Below are 20321 nucleotides of genomic sequence, written 5' to 3'. Positions count from 1 at the left end.
AAGGCAGACAGGGGGCGAGCAAACGAGAACAAGGCAGACAGGGCGTGAGCAAACGAGAACAAGGCAGGCAGGGAGTGCGCAAACGAGAACAAGGCAGACAGGGAGCGAGAAAACAAGAGAACAAGGCAGACAGGGAGCGAGCAAACAAGAGAACATGGCAGACAGGGAGTGAGCAAACAAAAACAAGGCAGACAGGGAGTGAGCAAACAAAAACAAGGCAGACAGGGGGTGAGCAAACGAGAACAAGGCAGACAGGGGGTGAGCAAACGAGAACAAGGCAGACAGGGGGTGAGCAAACGAGAACAAGGCAGACAGGGAGCGAGCAAACAAAGTAAGCAAAGAAGAGAGCAAGGCAGACTGAGTGAGCAAACAAGACAACGAGGCAGACGGAGTGAGCAAACAAGAGAACGAGGCAGACAGAGTGAGCAAACATTAAAGCATAGCAGACGGAGTGAGCAAACATGAGAATGAGGCGGACTAGGACCAAGTAAAGTGTACAAGGCAGGCAGGGAGCAAGTAAACAAGGTAGAGAGCTAGGGAACAAGAGAACAAGGCAGTCTGGTAGCGAGCGATAAGGAGCAATTAAAAGAACAAGGCAGACAAAGTGAGCAAACAAGAGAATCAAGGATACAGGGAGCAAGCAAGCAAAAGAACTAGGCAGATGGGAGAGAGTGAACAAGAGAACAAGGCAGACAGGAAGCAACCACACAAGAAACATGGCAGATAGCACATGTGAAAAAGAACACAGACAGGGACAAAGTGAACAAGAGAATAAAGCAGTTGAAAAGGAAGCTTAAAGAAAATTAGGGAGACAGGGAGGATGCAATTATTAAGAGAACAAGGCAGACAGGGAGGGAGCAAACAAGAGAATGAGGCAGATTGGGAAGGAGCCAACATGAAAACGAGGCAGACAGGGAGGCAGTGAATAAGAGAACAAGGCAGACAGGAGTGTGTTTAAGAGAACAAAGCAGACCGGGAGAAAATGAACAAGAGAATGAGGCAGACAGGGAGCAAACAACAAGAGAAAGCAGCAGACCACTCCTGAGCTATCAAACCACCACTTCCCAACCCTGGGGTCATCAAGACATCTTGTATGCTAAATATTTTTTGTTGCAAGATATGAATTCAATCCCTTACATTACCTTTCTTAAACATACTTGTTCCCCACTTTTTACAGTCAACAACTTGCCCTATATACTTGTATACAAATAGACTAGTGGGGTCGCAGTCATATCATGAGGATGACATTGGGGTTACCTGAAAAAAGGATGGGAAATAGTAATGGGAGAATGAGACAGATAGAGCAAGTGATCAAAAGAACGGGGCAGACCGTCGCCAAGAAAACGAGGCAAATAAGAGGTTGAGCAAACAGGAAAAAAAGGTAGACAGGGAGTGAGTGAGCAAACCTGACACGAGTGAAATGAGAATCTGTTGCAGACCAAGTGGGTTGGGATGAAGACAGTGAGCAACTTTTGAACAAGAATGACACTTGGGCACTTGGTGGAATCTATACACAATTCCAAGTTTGTCATTGTATCTAGACAATAAAGCTATGTAACAGTTAGCTATAGTGAATGACAAAAGGGAGTGGGAATAAACTAGACTGAAATGGAGTGAACCAGTGAATGAAAGACAGCAAGTGAACAAGACTGAACATGACAAGTGAGCAAATGGATGAGAACTATGTTGACAGTGAACAAGTGAATGAGAATGTGACAGTAAGCAAAGCCAAGAAAGAGGGAATGAAAATTTAACTGCACACGTCTATAACTGCATGTCATCTGACTCTTGGGTAACATTTACACCTTTAAATCCCAAATTCTTATGTTTTGACAACCAAGTTATTAATGATTACATAGAATACCTACCACCCCATCAATAAGCTCCCTGAAGTATTTCTGAGCTTCATGACTTGGCATCCCAACATCTGGCTCAATACGGTCGAAGAGTTCTCCGCCAGCAGCATATTCCAAGAACATGTACTGCATAGAATCCTCTCGACGACTACCTGAATTCAAGAACATCTATAATGTGAACTACAGCAATTATGAAATCATGAAGACAAATATTTGACAATTTATGAAATCATGAAGACAAACTTGTATGTACACAGATAAATATAAATACCATAAAATTTGATTATATTCTGGTGTTTCAGCATCTTGTGAATACAGATCTCTTTCCGAACTGCATCTGTAGCATCAGGATGTTTAACCAAATCGACTGTTTTCATGGCAACTGCATCACCAGAATCTTGGTTTATGAGCAGCTTCACCCTGAAAAGTTTTTTTGTTTTAACAAACCTAGTCCACATAGATTTGTTCTACAATAACTTGAAAAATACTCGGTTTAAGCAACTTTCAACTTACTCTCCAAACGCTCCTTCACCAAGGGTCTGGACAACATTCCAGCCCTCTACAAACTGCGTCACTGTGCCTGACATGGTGTGGGAGGTGCCAGTGATCCACACACCGGCCCATCCACACGTCTCCAAAGCTCCAGCATTCCCTGCAAAGGAAATACATAAAATATTAACATACAAGTGGACAATTCAATATATTTACCCCTACAGCCAATCTTTGCCCTTCCCATATTAAGTTTACTTGGATTGTGGCACATTCCAGTCTTGCACCAAAACTACTTGTTGCAAGAACATCACAGCGGGGCCCAAGCTGGGATGGAAGAGTTCTGCATTTACCGAACTTTGTATGCTGGAGCAACATTTGTGGTGTCCTGGCTCTTGCCCTCCAATCTATCATACATAACTTCAGTGTTTGAGTGCATGTGCATTCATTTATATATTTACAATTCCACTGCCACCAATAACCTGAGCTAGCCATGGGGAGAAGTGTCAAAAGTAGTTACAAGATGGCAAAGAATAGCTGAAGGGGAGCAGACCAAAAGTACAGTAGGCCCTCAACATTCCCAAGTTTCCAGTAGCAAACATGTTTACCAAAGTTCATGCAAATAAATAACAAAGCAGCCCATCACCGCGCCACAACCCTCCCTCATTCACCCACCAAAATTCGTGCAAAAAAATAAAGCACCCTATCTCCATGTCACTGCCCACCTTCCCTCATCGCCCCCATCAGTCCACCAATTTGAAAATGTGTGGGGAATCATGTTCAGCAGATAGTGATTTGGCAGCTGCATTCCCTGGCGCTCTGAAGAAAATTATTGAAGATAAGGGATACAGCCTGAGCAGGTATGGAATATGAATAAAATGGGTCTTTTTTGGAAGATGCCTGCCAGGACCTTTGTCGCCAAGTAGGAGAACAGTGTGCCAGGTTCCAAAGCTGCTAAGGACCAAAGCACATTTCTGCTTTGTGCTAATGCTGCTGGCCACACCATTAACCCAGTCTCTATTTAAATTCCGCTAACCCCGGAGCACTTAAAGAGATGCAACAAGAACTTGCAGCCGGTGTTCTGGATGCATAACATAAAAGCACGGACAACCAACACCATCGCTATTGACTGGTTTCACCAGTTTCCTGATGGAGGTATAGGCGTACGTACAAGAGCCTCCCAAATAAAATCCACCTGCTCCCAGATAGTGCTCCAGGTCACCGAGTGTCACTTGATGGAATGTGTGACAACACTGAGGTTGTGTTTATGCCACCAAACCACCTCCCTCACACAGCCTCTTGATCAGTGTGATAGCTGCCTTCAAAGCCTATTACACACACAGGCATTGCTGCATGGGATGCAAACTGACGAGTCATTCAATACTGGAAAAGAATTCACTATTGCCGACTGCCTCTCAATTGTGCAGGAGTGCCTTAAGATTTTGCCCCCCCCCCCCCAATACAGTCAATTGTTGGAGGGCACTGTGGCCAGTTTACAGAGTATGGGGGGTCACGCAGGTGCAACTACAATATATATAATCAAGATGACATCAGCATCCTCGCGTACCCACTTGCTCCTCATGACGCCTACGTAGGCGTCACTGTAACGAAGGGGTTAATGATGCTGTGCAGAAGATTGAGCTAGCTAGGCTAGTTGAATGGTTCAAGGACATGCAGGATTATGAGGCGAGGGAACCTGTTGAAGAACATGCGCCTGAAATAATGATCAACTGTTAGTTTGTGTTGTCAGTGAGGAAGAAGAGAAGATCATGTTGCTGCGGCTGATTACCCTCAAGCTCTCACTCTAAATGCTGGGGTAAGCAACGAGGATGACAACTCAATTATTGTATGACAAATCCATCAATGGTGAGAACATTAAAGGTTAGGAGCAATGTTGATAAGAGCATTGCTCCTTACAAGACTTTGATGACGTGAAGAGGAAACTAGTTGCCAATCAAAATGTATTTCACAAGGAAGCCAGCTGCTACCCCTATGGTCCCACCTGAACCTTAACTCAGGCACTCTACTCATGAAGTCGCTCCACATTATCTCATCCAGTAAATCATCATCAGTAACTGCATGACTATAAGAAAGTGTGACAAAACTGACGGAAGTGGAGTCGTTTCATCTACATGTATTTATTGCTATTGAACCATAACATGTGCAATATTTCACTTTTTGGAGCTGTAAGAGTTAAGGGGGCAGTTGTGGCCTTTGGCAAGCCAGTCCTGAAATATTTCAGTGAAATACCAAAAAATAAAGGCGTTATGGCTATTTCTCTGACCGCCCCCACTTCCCAGTACACCTTCGCTGCACATATGTTCGACTAAGTTATTTCATCGCAGTAAAAATGGCACAAATGCGATTTTGTTATTCACTAATATAGACTAGCTGGAAACATGTCCTACACAGGGATAGTTCGCACTCGTGAGTGAACTGAGAGAATTATTGTGAGTAGGATGAGAAAGCGAATTGTCGCTCCTTGGAGAACTTTTATTTACTTTTATTTGAAGCTATAATCATTTCAAGAATACCTAAACATTCGAAGAAGAAACGTGTGTTTCATGAAAGCTAAGAAACTGAATCAAATTATTGAGAAAGTACTTCTGCCTCGGTTATTACTGGAGATGACTCATAGCAGTGCGGCTGGGCGCATACGGGCTCGCTAAAGCTGTGCGTGTTCACACCCATTCTATCCCTCATATCCTCGTTTCTCAAATATCACCACAAACATCAAGCATGCGTGACGTACCATCACGTGCCTCTTCAAATAAAACGCTCGGTGCTTTTCGTCACAAGAGCGACTGTCATTGATCATAACTTTGGAAGGACACAATCTTCTTTCTCACTTGGTTGGAGTCAATCCCATCATTACAAAAGCACTTGAGGAACAAGACAAAGAGAACGAAAAGGGACAGAAAGCGGAAGAGAAAACTTTTGTTCAGCTCCGATTTCCAGCCGGGAGCTTTCTAGTAAGCGAACCTGGCGACAATGAGGGAGGTAGCACTTCCTGAAACCCTCGCCTTCCGAGCTCCTAATACCTCGTAAAAGGGGGGACCAGGTACCAGCTACATTTTATAACATGTGAATGACAGAATGCATGAAGATTGTCGCAGAGAAAGAAAGGGAGAAGAGAAAAAAAAAAAAAAAAAAAAATTATATATATATATAAATGAAATATAAAAAAAATGAAAATGCAGGGTAATGTATTTTGAACTTCAAAGCTCAATATCTCAAAACTACCCTTTTCTCTACATTTTTTCTATCTCCGTAAATACTTGGCCGATTTTAATGGGGTTTGGATCATTTGAAAGCTGAATAAATTTGCAAACTTTTTATTGTGGGGTTTTTCATTTTTTTGTGATACAAGTTGATATATTGTATATATATAAAAAATTAAACTAAGGAAATTCCAAAAACTGTACGATGATTTTTTAGGTATTGCTATAGAGCATTTCTGGTATTTTTTTTTCAGCATGCTCAGTCAATGGATAAACGAGGAGATAGAAAATTTGTAATTGGTCAAAAAACGTTTTTTTATTAACTTCATTGTTTTTCAACCAAATGATATGAAAATTGGTGGTGAACATTAAAAATTAGCGAAATTTCGATCATAATTGACGAAGTTCATTTTCAAGCACGACGGCCCCCTTAAGCTTATTCAAAGAAAAACTTAGTTACGTATGTGTACATTTAATATGTGCACCAAACATTTGCAAATTCTCAACTCTTATGAGGTGCTCAATCCTCGTGAATGTTGAGAACCTACTATACCTTAAGGGAAAAAGTTCAACAGAAAATGTAGCCATACCAATGAACTTAAAACAATTTGAAATTAAGCTTTTGGAGTGGACATTAATCTAGCACCTTCATTGCCACCAAACAACAATGTTCTGATGGAAGCAGAAAGTGCAACAATAAATGTAGCCTATATGCTATACTTTTTATCTTCAACATTATCTTTAACTCGGTAGAACCACTTGTATATATTGTAACAGGCATGTGGAGGACCACGTACACAAACTATGCAGAAACAGTTAAACCATACAACTAAAATTCAATGCAAATTGTTATTTTTATTATGCATGCATGCTTCTGTATATGCACATCTGAAATGGTCTTCCTAGAAAGTTATTAGGAGGTATAGTCCTTTACTCTAGCAGTCCACCTATTTTTGGGGATATACCATTGTTATTGGTATATAAGTACATTGAATGAACTATAAACATATGTTACAGTGAAACATGCAATTGTGGTCAATGACATCCAAAAGATCAGAAGAAATATGTTAGCACTAGGATGGAATATAGTAGTTAATACTACACTACTGCAGTCAACTGCAGAATAAAGCAGGTACCATATCTCCTGGCATACAAGATGTCCACCCCCCCTTTTTTATATCAAAATATTGTCACTGTTATTGCCACTGATATTGTGGCCATTGTATTGAATCCTCGTATCCTCACCCCTTGCCTAATGATGTCTACATAGGCACTATCATATTCTAGTGGTTAATAGAATTTAACTTCAAAGGTCCAAACAAAATCTATTGAACTGGGCTTTCGGATAATTACTGGGTACAAATACAGCACCTACAGACCATCCATGAAACTAGTCCACAAAGTCAAGATTACCTCGAGAGCACAAACACTTTCTGCAGCCATCACAAACACAGCCCACAGCAGAACACCAACACACCAAGAAACCTCAAAACACCCAAATAGCGCCATCGTACAAACTTCTTCCTTCACAACCACACACCCAACTCCAGAAGCATACACAACTATATCGCCCACTGCTCCATCAACAAAGACAACACACTGCTGCATGCCTGACCCCAAAATCCACCCCTCAATCCACTTCCAAGAAGACGGTCCAACTCACCATGCAGCACTGGAGCTGCCATCCAGCCATTCTAAGTTACCACAAGTGGCTGGATGACTACATCCAGGATGCTACATGTCACCCTATACAATAAAAACTGCATAGTACACAATTATACACACCAACACAACATACCAAGGTATTTGAAAGGAAACCCATTTCTATACTATCTGTGACAAAACTGCCCCACCATAACCTACAGGCCTGGCTAGTGGCTGCTGCCAGCTTCTTGGAAGCCATCTTAAACACCCAGAGTAATGGATTGATCTAAACTTTTCAAAGATAACCTTGTAAAATGCATACAATTCTTAGTCTGCAAACTTTCCCAGAATGAATTTGCATCTTCATACACGCTTCACCTTTGTAAAGGTGCATGTACACTAGATTAATATCTAGCCTGTCCAGACCTAAATTTTGTGTACACTACAATTTTGCAACTGATAATGCGTTTATCCAGGATCAGATGGACTCTTAGTGCAAGGTGTCTGCAACATTGCACAACACATGTACAGATATATACTTGTGACATGACTGTAGGGAGCAACTGCCAAATAGTCTCACGGACATGTAGAATCCTTCCTCAGCAGACCTAACAACATCTGATGAAGCTCTGGATGGAAGGTCAAACTCATTGGTATTATATTCACCTCTGCATCCGAGTTGTGCTGTTCTCCAGTTGAAGGTGAAGTATTAATGGTCATTGATGCCTTGGAGAAAGCATGTCATTTTGTACTAGGCTGTGCAGCCCTCAATTGATGTCGACCACAAATCCTTTGGTGACCAATTTTGAGAACATACCAAGCCCATGCCCACACAATCACAAGGAAATAACTCCTTTACCAATACAAGATGGATGTACCAGGTGTACAGTGGAGCAGCCAATGGCATACCACCCAGTTGGCAAGCCTACACTCATCCACTTCCCTGGCAATATCAGTCACTATTCAGGACAGTGTTGATATCTACATGCTCTCTGTCACATACACTCCTGGACTATATCTGCACTCACAAGCCATATGTCTGCAAGTCCCTATCAAGACTCCACAGCAACAGCAGATTTTCTGCAGCCCAGGCACTACAATCTGTGACCTGGGATTCCACATTGTAACCAGCAATGAGACCATGACCAAACTGCTATTAACCCCTTCCATACGGTGCCGCACACGTAGGCGTCATGAGGAGCAAGTGGATTCGCGACACTGCCATATCGGCGTCTTGATTATATTTATTGTAGTCGCCTGTGTTTTTACATTCTCCCAAATGCGCCCTGAATCCCATTCTCTGTGGTTTTCAAAATTCGCGGGTGAAAGAGAGAACGATCAATATAAGCGGTGACTATATTTTATGATGCGAATATTATTACGTTATGTCATACGGCTGGCATTGGCTGCTGCCCGCGAGATTTAAGTCCCGTACTGAAGTGGTTAACCATTGAAGACAGGACACCCAGATATTGTCTTAACTCCTTCCTGGGGTTTGTGACAACCATAACTTCAGGGAAGGCCACCACACACAACAATCATCCTATATGATCATGCTGTCAACCCTCCCTCTCTCCATGACAAGGTGCTCCAGCCACTACTCAGCTCATCAGGGCATTTTTTCCACAACAGCATGTGCAGAGGCATGGTTTCAAAAGTCCATCACTCATTAACAAGCTATATAAATCGTTAGTTCATCCACATTTGGAATATGCCGTTTCCGTATGGTCACCGAATCTCATTAAAGACATTGAGACTGGAAAAAGTGCAACGGCGAGCCACAAAACAGATTCCAAATATCAAAATCATACTAAAATAGACTAAAACATGAATCTGTTTTCCCTGAAAAAGTGTACTCAGAGGTGACTTGATACAGGTCTTTAAAATTCGGGACTGAAAAAGCGTACTCAGAGGTGACTTCATACAGGTCTTTAAAATTCGGGAATTGACATCAAAAGTGAACAAATTTTCACACTGAATGATTATCAGACAAACAATAATCTAACTGTCCTGAAATAGATTCAATTTGGAAGTAGGTAGAAACCCCTTTGCCAACCGTGTAGTTAATGAATGGAATAAACTTCCTGCACAGGTAGTGCAATGTAGTTCAGTTCAAAGCTTTAAGAATCATTTAGATACACACCTAATCAAGATGCTGTAATGATAATGATTTATTTTATATTACTTGTTTTTGTTTCATCATTTGTCCGTTTGATTTTCATTTATTAGTTATGTCAATTTATCATTTACTATTTACCTGTTTATTATTTAACTATACCTATGCGTTTATTCTATTTGTTATTTACATTACAGTTTTTATTTATTATTATGATATTTTTTGCATCCGACCTAGATATGGACCAAAAGGTCTCCTGTCGGCATGCTCTGTCTTTGTAATCTTCCACTATACTCGGTGCATCAAAAACTGGCCGTTAGGGTGGAGCACGGAGATTCCCCGTGTTGCCACATATAATTATTTTATAATTCTATTTTATTTTAAACTTTATTTTATGATTTTATAATGTTGCCACATATATTATAATTTTTTGTCACACCACCACTGAGGTATAAATCAAAGCAATGTTTTCTATACAAAGGTTTCGTTTCCTCGATTCGTGGACATGGCATATGTGCGGGAGAGAGCGACGTTGCCACTCTATCCCTTCTCTGACCACGCCCCCACACTGCATTCAGAAAACATTGCATCCACACGCACGTTCTAGCCATGGATAAATATACAGTATATATATATAGAGAGAGAGAGAGAGAGAGAGCCGTGTTATCTGTTGAGATGTGGCAATACCGGGAAATTCCCTAACCCCGCCTTGGCAGCCAGTTCTCGTTGCGTCTACTATAGCCATGACTTCTGTCCTGCTGCTCACAGATCAATCTCATGGAGCAGTCACAACCCATCCCACCAGGATCCAGTCACCTGCTAGTTGGCCGATACAGTTACCGGCCCATTGTAGAACAACAATGAGGGCACTAAAGGGCTAATCACCAGTCTTAGGCATGAGAAACATTTGGCATCAGCAACAACCTGACCAGTAATGGTAGACCTGAATTCTCCAACTGCGACAACTTCAAGAACTGGGACATTAGTCAACACCCATAATCTACTGCCTACCCTCATGGCAACTACAGGGCACAAATAGGCATGAAAATTACCAAATTGATAATAACCAACAACACTGGGCCCCAACGGTGAATTGGACACGTACTCACTCCTTGCCGTGGTCCAATAACAAACAAGCCCAACAAGGAAACTAAACTCTCCCACACAGCACAATTCTGATCGCCCAACACTTCATCCCCATCCTCCCTGGTCACTGAGCCTCCACCCTACCTGGAAATGGCTACTAGGCAGAGAGGAAGGCCTCCAGAACAGATTGCAGTAGCTCAGCAAACACCTAGCAACTGTCTCCTTGTCACTGGCGACTTTGCATACAAAACTGGACAGACATATACCCCAACATAATAGGACAAGACCAGCATTGTGGCAGAAGTACAATTTGACCAATATGTAATTCATGTGGGCAACTCCAGTTGTGTAACCACCAGAAATGGGAAGTTTATGCAAAGATATACCTCTACGTTCCCTTACAAGCCTGTGTCCAGTAATGCAGTACTTGTCATGTCCCCACCACCAGCTGCCTCTACCTGCCCTAGAAGCACCACCATAACCACCACCTAAGGCCCTCATTCCACCAGAGCCTGCCTGTACAGCAGCTCCAGCACTGTCCCCAGGAAATTCCAGAGCTGCTTCAGATGGCCTTACTCCCAATGCTTTGAATAACCCCTCCACACCCAAACCCACACCACCCCACCTCCATAAGTGGTCTACATGGATTTACCAACTCTTCTGGGCTACTCTTAATTTCCTTCACCAGTTCCCTAAGGCCTGCAAACGCTCTCAATGGCCCTAGCCAATGTCTATGTAGGCTTTGTATATCTTGGTTTGGCAATATTCTTTAAACAAAAGGAACCAAGATTGCAAAAACTGTTTTCACATCTATGTTCTGGTTAGCAACTTTGTATGTCCTGCAATATTAGTGCAGCTGCCTATCTTCAAAAAGCCTACCTAGAACAATGACACCTATATAGACATGAGGCGCAAGTAACAAGGATGCTGGCGTCAGCATCCTGATTATATTTTATAGCAGTGATCTCTGTATTCTGAACAGGGTTGATCACATTTTGAGGTCATTCAGGGTGAAAGAACAAGTATACCAGCTGTACCTTTACATTTTATAATGCAAGTATTATGATACATAACTGTACACTTGGCAACCTAATGTGCTGTATCCCTCAGAATATGCCACTCCTGCAGTGGACTATTCACGCTGAAAACAACCCTCTTCCTCACCTTCTGGAGGTGTAGTCTCAGGACTGGGCCCAAAGATATACATCAGCTAATATATTTCACAAATGAAAATGCAAGAACTGGCAAATGCTTGTCTACCTTCAGATGATAAGCTACCACAAACAAACACTTATTCCCACGGATATGTGGGATTGTCTAAATACCACTACCGGGCTTGAAGGATTCTACCAACACAAGGCAATTAACCTCTTCAATACAAGTCAATTATTCGAGCACACATTAGCAGGCTAAAGTATGATGTATCACAATATGCATATTGTAGTTACAGCTGTAATACTCTTTCACATGAATGTAACCACAAACCATGATGAAGCCTATTCATAGAATGCAGGGGTCACATTGCTACGACAAAATATAATCAGGATGCACATGCCGGCATCTTTGAATACTCACTCGCATACCCCATGACACCTACATAGGAGCCATTATATTCATGGGGTTGAGCATCCCTGCATGAAGAAAGCAAACTATCAAAATTATATTATCTTCCATAACCGAGAATCAAGCTTCCAACCTTGATTGCATTTGATTTCCTTGAAATAGTATATAGCAATTTCCATTTTTAAATAATGTTAACACTGGTTCATACTGATCTTACACCCTTGTTACTTTACTATATTTGGTTAATTTGGTTGAATCTCCCACAATACATTGTCACAATAGTTATAGAGTTCACATCCTATAAATCAGAGTGAATGCTTATGCTTCATATTCTTAAGCTTCTGCAGCATACATTGAAATCAATTATATCACTAGGCACTCCAGCACTATTCTTGCATATCCAAACACTTGTAACAACAAACTAATGTCTGGCTTCTTTCCCATAAATTCATGAGGTAAGGGGTATATCCATCCCTTTCCAAATGCATAGCATACACCAGCAACACTAAGGGCAGCCATCTTTCTGGACTATATTTGTGGTCATTTGAGGTGCCAAAGCCTCCAAATTGTTTAGTGATCCCTTCTAATAAATTAGCTCTACACGACTTGGTACAAATAAATCCCCTATATTGTGCAAAGGTAATTCATAGTAATCCAGCAATGTCCAACACCAATTACTTGTTAGTATATTACTTTAAATGATGCAGTTATCGATTTACATGAAATGTGCAAGTTTCAACAGATTCAGATGAGCAATGTTACAATTATGATTAGGAATACATAATATATATATATAAATATATATATATATATATATATGTTTCGATTGCTAACTGCAACACTTTAGTATGGTACTACTGAAGAGGATTGCAGTTAGTAATGGAAATATATAATTTCGCTTACTCAACTTTTTTCATCCAACTGGTGTTAGTTGTGATTTACACATGTTACTACATTTCTCCTCAGTGAGATTGAGATATATATATATATACACACACCATTCTATGGTGGCAGGCAAGTATGCATTTCACTGTCTCAAGTCCTTGTCTATTATTGGTCTTTCCTCCAACATGGTTGTCTGACAATTTAGATATGGTCTTGATTCACCTACAAGATGATGCACTTTACAAAACTGCAAATCACCACCATCTTTAAAAGGATTTCCAGGTATTCTCTTCATCACATATTGAGTGTGACTATCTCAGTAATCCATAATCTAAAGTTTTACATAACCATTTGCTATCTCAAGTTACTTTTCACTCCCTATTACCAGACATCAAATAAAGATAGCAGACATGTGCCATACCAGAGGCCTGATAGTTTTTTATCCCAGCTAGAACATTCCCAATCCAAATCAGTTGAAACAGTAAAATATATGAAGTAATATTTGTACAAATTGGTTTTAACTGGTGCTGGACCACTTTCAACAGTATTAAGGATGACCAGCCAGTTGCGAACTCCAATGTACTGTCACACCTGAGATGCAGAGTAGATCTGTGATATAGGGATGACTGAACATGTGGAATTGGTTGACATTCAATAACTTAAATCCAATTGCCAACTTAAATGGCGCTCAATCCGATCTACTAACTTCCTACATAATCTGCCAAGACAGGTTGTACAGTAATGCACGAACATAATGGCAACTCGTATCCAGGTCAAATAACTGCTGTTCCTTGCTTCAAGAAGTACCAAACATTTTTTTTTCTGCTGGAACAGCTACCTGGAACCCTAAACACCCAATGTTTAAGACGGTGCACCAATCTCAATTTAGACTTAATTCCTTCCTTTAGAGGGCACTTTTTCATTGAGCCCTAAACAGGTGTGGACAATCCAGTATAACATCTATGCATCAATATATATACATTGCTGTATTACTCATCCTTCCACTGAATATTAATAACTGGAAATTATGTTCAAACCAGTTCATAGAATATTGAGGTCACTCAGCTACAACCACAATACATAACACTGTGCAACAAAATTTTGTTTATGTAAAGTTTGGTATGTTTGAATACTAAATTTGACATGCTGATTACGAATATGACCTTGGTTTTGCCATAATGTCAATATTTTTTTTTAGAAAAAAAGCTACATCACACATTTTCATATTTATAGAGCAATTTTTTGGAATTTCTGTTCTAAGAAGGACATTTGCCACTTTGAGCATACAGTTTGTGAGTTTGGAATGTTAAAATAGTAACCTTGACATGCCAATTATGAACATGGCTTTGGTTTTGCCATGGTGTCGACATTTTTTTTTTTAGAAAAAAGTAATATCACACATTTTCATATTTATAGAGCAATTTTTCGGAATTTCTGTTCTAAGGACATTTGCCACTTTGAGCACACAGTTTGTGAGTTTGGAATGTTAAAATAGTAACCTTGACATGCCAATTATGAACATGGCTTTGGTTTTGCCATAGTGTCGACATTTTTTTGAGAAAAAAGCAATATCACACATTTTCATATTTATTTTGCAATTTTTCGGAATTTCTCTACTAAACAGAACATTTGCTACATTGTGCATACTGTTTGTTCGTAGGGATGATGCGAGCACAGCTGCAGCACACAAGAATACGTCAGTGTTGCTTGAACTGTCATATAGTGAGGTACATTACGTTGAGAAGTGCTTAGGTTACTTTTTGTGGATCATGTGTTCAATTCTCTATTGTTATGTTACTATATTTGTAATTACTTAGGTATTTCACTGTGTAATCTAGTTAGCAAGTGAATGCTTAATGCCCTTTGATATAGCACGTGTTTTTGTCTTTTCAGATAGTATAGCTACGGCTACCAAAAGCAGATCTTGCCATTTGACTCCAGACTGTTTTGTCTGCGGATCATCATCAGCCCCAATCAGACCAAACACACTATTGTAAAGGGATCTAAGTGTTTCATTGGGACAGCAGAGCACATGCAGAACACTATCACAGGAGAGAATGGCCTGTCACAAGTGAATTAACTCCTAGTACACACAATGTACTTAACAATGCTCCGATTCAAAGAGAAAATATTGCTTCCTTCACTGCACAAAGCTTGGGCTTATGAAACAATTTATGAAAGCATTAAGCCCACAAAGTGAAGTCTTTAAACTTGTCTGGGGCCAAAGTCAAAGGTGGCATTTTTATTGGGCCACAAATTAGACAGATGTTGGCATCTGATGAGTTGGAAAACAAAATGTCAAGTGTTGAAAGAAATGCATGGCAAGCTTTTCGGCTGGTAGGTAGTAAAAGGGTTTTTGGGAAACAAAAAATGTGAAAACTACAACGAGCTGGTAGAAAATTTAATTGAATGTTATAGAAAACTTGGCTGCAGAATGTCAGTTAAGCTACATTACTTGCATTCGCACCTGGATTTCCTCACAGAAAATTTGGGAGACGTGAGTGAGGAGCATGGTGAGCGGTTTCGACATTCTGACTATGGAGAAGCGATATCAAGGAAGATGGAATGAATCTATGACGGGGTACTACGTGTGGAGTTTGATTCGAGATGCCCCGACTGTGCACAAAAGAAAAGCACGTTCAAGCGTTCACTTTTAGTCATTGTGTTTCTCAATTTCAGTAGTAGAAAGTGTTAAATACACCTGACATTCTTATTTCTGGTGATTTTGTTGTATTACGAGACCATTTTGTTCTAATATATGTAGTACCTATATAACCATTTTTTTTTTTTGGTCAAAAGATTTTTAAATTTTGGTTAAATTGATGATTATAAAAATATGTTTTCTTCATTTATGAGATAACTATTGATGCTAGAACAAAAACAAGGTGGTTTTTGGAATCGGCGAACAAAATTACATATAAAAACGATAAAAAATTAAGATAAACAAAAATCCCAAAATTTTGTTGCACAGTGAATTGGAGTCTTGATTATAATCAAGACTCCAACAGCATCCTCATATACTCGCACTTCATGACGCCTACATAAACGTCACTGGGGAAATATTTAGTTTTGCACCTGGATGCAATATAGCAATAGAAAATTAATTATAAAGTATCAACTTAATATGCAATTTTCTTGGCAGAAATAAAAAAAAGTTGCTAAAACAGATTTTGTAAGTAACGAAGTCGTGCTGGACAAATGGTACGCCATGTTTTCTGATAGATGCAGAGGTCAAAGAAATGAAAGGATGATAAATTCGTCTAGTCTAACCCATGTTAAATAAAACAGTACCTGCAATTTATAGGTCATTCGGATCGTCCTCGTGAGAGACATTGGCATGCTGTTCAATCACCCAGATTGCAGGATATATAGGGTTCTTGCAGCTTGAAGGAATGCATGGATTTCAGCTCCATAACATTCCTTTAAGAAAATGTACCTTGCGAGGTACTGCTGGAAGTACTGAGGCCATACACCTTGCAACTGATATTTCAACTAGACCAGGCAGATGACAATCACTTGACAGAGAAGATGGCATCCCGATCCTATGCTAGCAACTTTGTTCGTTAGTACATTTGCTTGTAGCAAGGTATTTTTTTTCCCCCCAAGAAAATCACACATTACATTCATGTACTATAATTTACAAAATTTATATTACTATACTGCATCCAAGTGCAAAACTGAACAAATACCTGTCATTGTATGGAAGGTGTCAAGGAAAATACGAAGTGTTTATTTCCCTCATTTTCACAAACTAATTCGAATAAGAGCCATTAGGTAAAGAGGCATTGTGCTGCCACCTCACCCTAGTTGCACAAAGCACAAAAAATCACAAGCACGCCACCACCCAAACACTCCGATTTCTTTGAAATTTATGTCAGGTAAATACGGTGACAATTTTATTGATAGAATACCATAAAACGTGTTATTTATTATATGTGTATGTTTTATTGGTGCTTCGAGTCAAATCAAATTAGGTGATTTGGATAACTTCACCCAAAATAGTATTGCACGTTTTGACGGACTGCATTAGGGTGCTCATCACATCCACATTCCTGATTGGGGGTACTGCCTGATAGGTGGCTTATACCAGGTGAACACAAGGTCATCTTTACAAGAACCCTACAGATTAGTAATAGTGGCTAAATAGGGTTTGCTTTAAATGACTGCTGCAAAGGGGTCTCCTTTATTAAATGCACTGAAAATGCATACCAAAGCAAATGACTGCTGCAAAGGGGCCTCCTTTATTAAATGCAAGTAATAAATAAATGCACGGAAAATGCATACCATACACCAATTTCTATCATTAGCTACAAGTACTGGCAACAACCATAGGTTCATAAGAACTAAGGTGCCTCCAAGACTATTGCCTACACTAAGCAGTTCTATGTCCATTACCACCTGTCATTCCCAACTGATAGTTTCAGTGCTCACTATTGTTACCAAGTCAATTCAATTCGTTGACCACTATCAGTAAACCAGTTCTTGCCCATTTCCTTTTTTAATCTGTCCAATTTCAACCCAATACTGTGAGTCCTGTCCCATTGTCTTAACATGACCTTGTTTGCATCACCTTTGTTAAAAAGCCTTTGATCCACTTTAACATACTTCAAGATCATCCCACACTCCATCTTTCTAGTGTGCATTAACCCCTTCAATACGGGCCACATCGCATGTCTGGCAGCATCAGCTGCCAGACATGCGATGTTGCGTCATAATACTCGCATTATAAAAAATAAAGTCGCTGCTCTATTGCTCGTTCTTTCACCCGTGAATTTTGATAACCATAGAAAATATGATGAAGCCAGTTTACAGAGTATGTGGGTAACGCAGGTATGACTACAATAAATATAATCACGACGCTGACATCGGCATCCTCGTGTACCCACTTGCTCCCCATGACGCCTACGCAGGCGTCACTGTATGCTAAGCCTATCTTTTTAAGGTGAAGTCAGAGTCCATGCATCATTTCTCTGTACCGATTCTAGTGAACCAGCATGCATTCTATTGGACAGAGACCAAAAATATACCAGTCTAGAGTGGATCTAACTACTGCCAAAGAAACCCAATTGTTAGCTCTATTCCTGGATTTAGGGCAAGACTAAACTCCCAAGTATCTCGCACTGTTCTCTTAAATGTGCTATTTAAGCTATACCAGAGGCAAACAACATTTCTTGGCACATCAGTTTGGTCTTCAACTTCTTCCATGGCTATAATCCAAGGTCTAGCTGCAGATCCTGGTATTAGCATTAAGAATCTGGGTGCACATGGGGGATCCTGTGCAAAGCCTCCAAAAGTATCTATTTCTATCATGCTTAGAGGACATTTCATATATCCAAAGGAATCTTGGACATTTTGTGCATAAATATTTTAGATATGCATAGGAATCCTATGTTCCAGGTGGAAAGCTTCACATGTACCTGCCCCAGATTTCAACTGTCTCCAAGAGGAACTAATGGGAGTCACCACGGAAGCTAGACACATTCCTATGCAAAACCCCAGATGCATCTCATCCTACATGACCTGACCTCATAAGGAGTGGCAATAAACGTAATTGCAGACCAGCTACACGTGAGGGTCAGGCTGACATGGGAGTGGTGTCCCCCCAGACAGACTATTGTGTTGAACCTGAACTTGCCTACATTCTACAAGCCCATGTCCTCCATCATCCATTTATTGTGGCAAATCTTATCAGATTTCTTTCAAGATAAAGACTATACCCCCTTTGATATAACCAAACGATTTTAACCTTATTTGTGTAAGGATATTTCATCAACAATAGCACCTACACTTGGGTGTACAAAATACATTGCAACGGCTATGAGGACTGCCCTCGGAACCTCTTCATGTAAACCAAGTAAGCGAGTGCACTCGTGCAAATACAACCTTGGGTTCTGTTCCAGTCGCATACTTTCTATGCATCTGAAAGATTTTTTTCAATGTTAGGTGCTAATGGACAATGCAAACTTTGTTAAATATCAGCGAGTGATTCCGAGATTTACCAAACCTAATGTATGTTACAAGTTACAAAACCTTTTACTAAATCCTACATCCATTCATGAATTTCAAGAATCGTCATAATGTGGAAAACCCTACACAATGTTGCTGACAATTCCAACACTCAAAGGCAGAAGGTTAACATACATACCAAATCAATCAAATTTATTATGAGCACGTCCACCAACTCCTGCACACCATGTGAGCATGCAAATTGTAGTACTTCACTAAATACCTTGCTATCAATGCCAGTTATATTTCCATATTACTTATTCTTTGATCTAAAGAATGATGTGGACAAGAGAAGTGGTCTAATCCTTACAGAGACTTACTACAATGGCAACTGTTTAAGTAGAAAGCACCGTGTAGCTACAACAGGGTTACCATATTTCTGTGGAGGGCACTTACGTTTCTAATCCCCTCCGAAAATGCCCAATCTTTACAATACATTGAACGTGCTCCCTTAAGAACCTAAACTTCACCTGAAATACGCAGCAACTTACAACACTGAACTCGGGAACGATGAAGTGTTAGGAAATGCCTGGGCAAAGAAAACCGGCGTGGCCATAGCTACCTTCTCCTCTGCCCATCTCAGCTGTTCACCACCTGCCAAGGGGCAGTGCTCAATTCACCTTTATTCCAACCTTATCACATGATTTCACTTACCTCATGCACGTTATTAGTACTCCTGAGGCCTTCTCCTACGACCTCGTACATGTAGACATTGACGAAACGCCGCACATTTTGCTTTGTTAACGTTAGAATGGGAAGTATCGGTCTCCAAGTACATAACACGTGGGGCACTTTAGGCCTAACCCGGGAAGGAATGCCACTACCCCCGGCCCCACGCATTCCTTATTGAATTTAGAACTGCTACTCACCTCAGCTACCATTTAGCTGTACTTGCACATGGTTAGCAAAACATCTTCTTCGGCAACTTCACCAACTCATTGTATGGCTACTTGTAAGCTCTAAATACCACTGTAGCCTCTGAGAATAAATGAAAGCCACGCTGACTGAGCTTTTTGGCGCCGACTGTAGACTTTAGCGCCATCTACCCGTACTATTGAGGTCATAAGAATAGTAATGCTAGAATTATATACAATTTTTTTTTCTAATACATAATTGTTCTATGGTAAAATAGGAAATTATGTTTAGTTTATTTTTCTCTATTTCAAGAAAAGTTTTTGATAATATGACAATCTAAATGAACAAAGAAAGTTTCAGCATTATTATGACCATGTAATCATTTTCTTTATATTGTAATGAATTTATTACATTTTCACATATAAGTTAATTGGAAGCAAACAGTATAGACTTTTGATTATTTTAATAACATGCATGATTTGTGAGCTTTATATTTCTATCATTACTATTATTATTCCCAAGTTCCGGGTCGTATTCAAAACTACGTACTTTTAAACAAAACTGTCGTACATTCACCCAAAAATTGTGAATAAGCAAATA

The 20321-nt window shown here is 40.1% G+C and overlaps 1 protein-coding gene across 3 annotated transcripts in view; it reads right to left on the bottom strand.

Annotated features, from left to right (window-relative positions):
* Positions 1–19912, bottom strand: part of grp (serine/threonine-protein kinase grp) — a 30946-nt gene extending 11034 nt beyond the window's left edge. For 2 of the 3 annotated variants that reach the window (XM_076184207.1, XM_076184209.1), the window contains exons 1-4: positions 19736–19912; positions 2370–2508; positions 2128–2276; positions 1869–2008 (exon numbers count right to left, since the gene is read on the bottom strand). In XM_076184207.1, the coding sequence (XP_076040322.1) occupies positions 1869–2008; positions 2128–2276; positions 2370–2443 (363 nt within the window). In that variant the 5' untranslated portion in view covers positions 2444–2508; positions 19736–19912. Of the gene's footprint in view, positions 1–1868; positions 2009–2127; positions 2277–2369; positions 2509–19520; positions 19667–19735 lie in introns of those variants that run through there. The other variant, XM_076184208.1, reaches the window with a different exon arrangement.
* Positions 19913–20321: the final 409 nt, after the last annotated feature.

Source organism: Oratosquilla oratoria, chromosome 4, assembly GCF_046742065.1.
Source record: "Oratosquilla oratoria isolate Oo_2021 chromosome 4, ASM4674206v1, whole genome shotgun sequence".
In the NCBI taxonomy this organism is placed as follows: domain Eukaryota; kingdom Metazoa; phylum Arthropoda; class Malacostraca; order Stomatopoda; family Squillidae; genus Oratosquilla; species Oratosquilla oratoria.
Note: the sequence above shows the minus strand (reverse complement) of the source record. Positions and strands in the feature narration are given on the sequence as shown.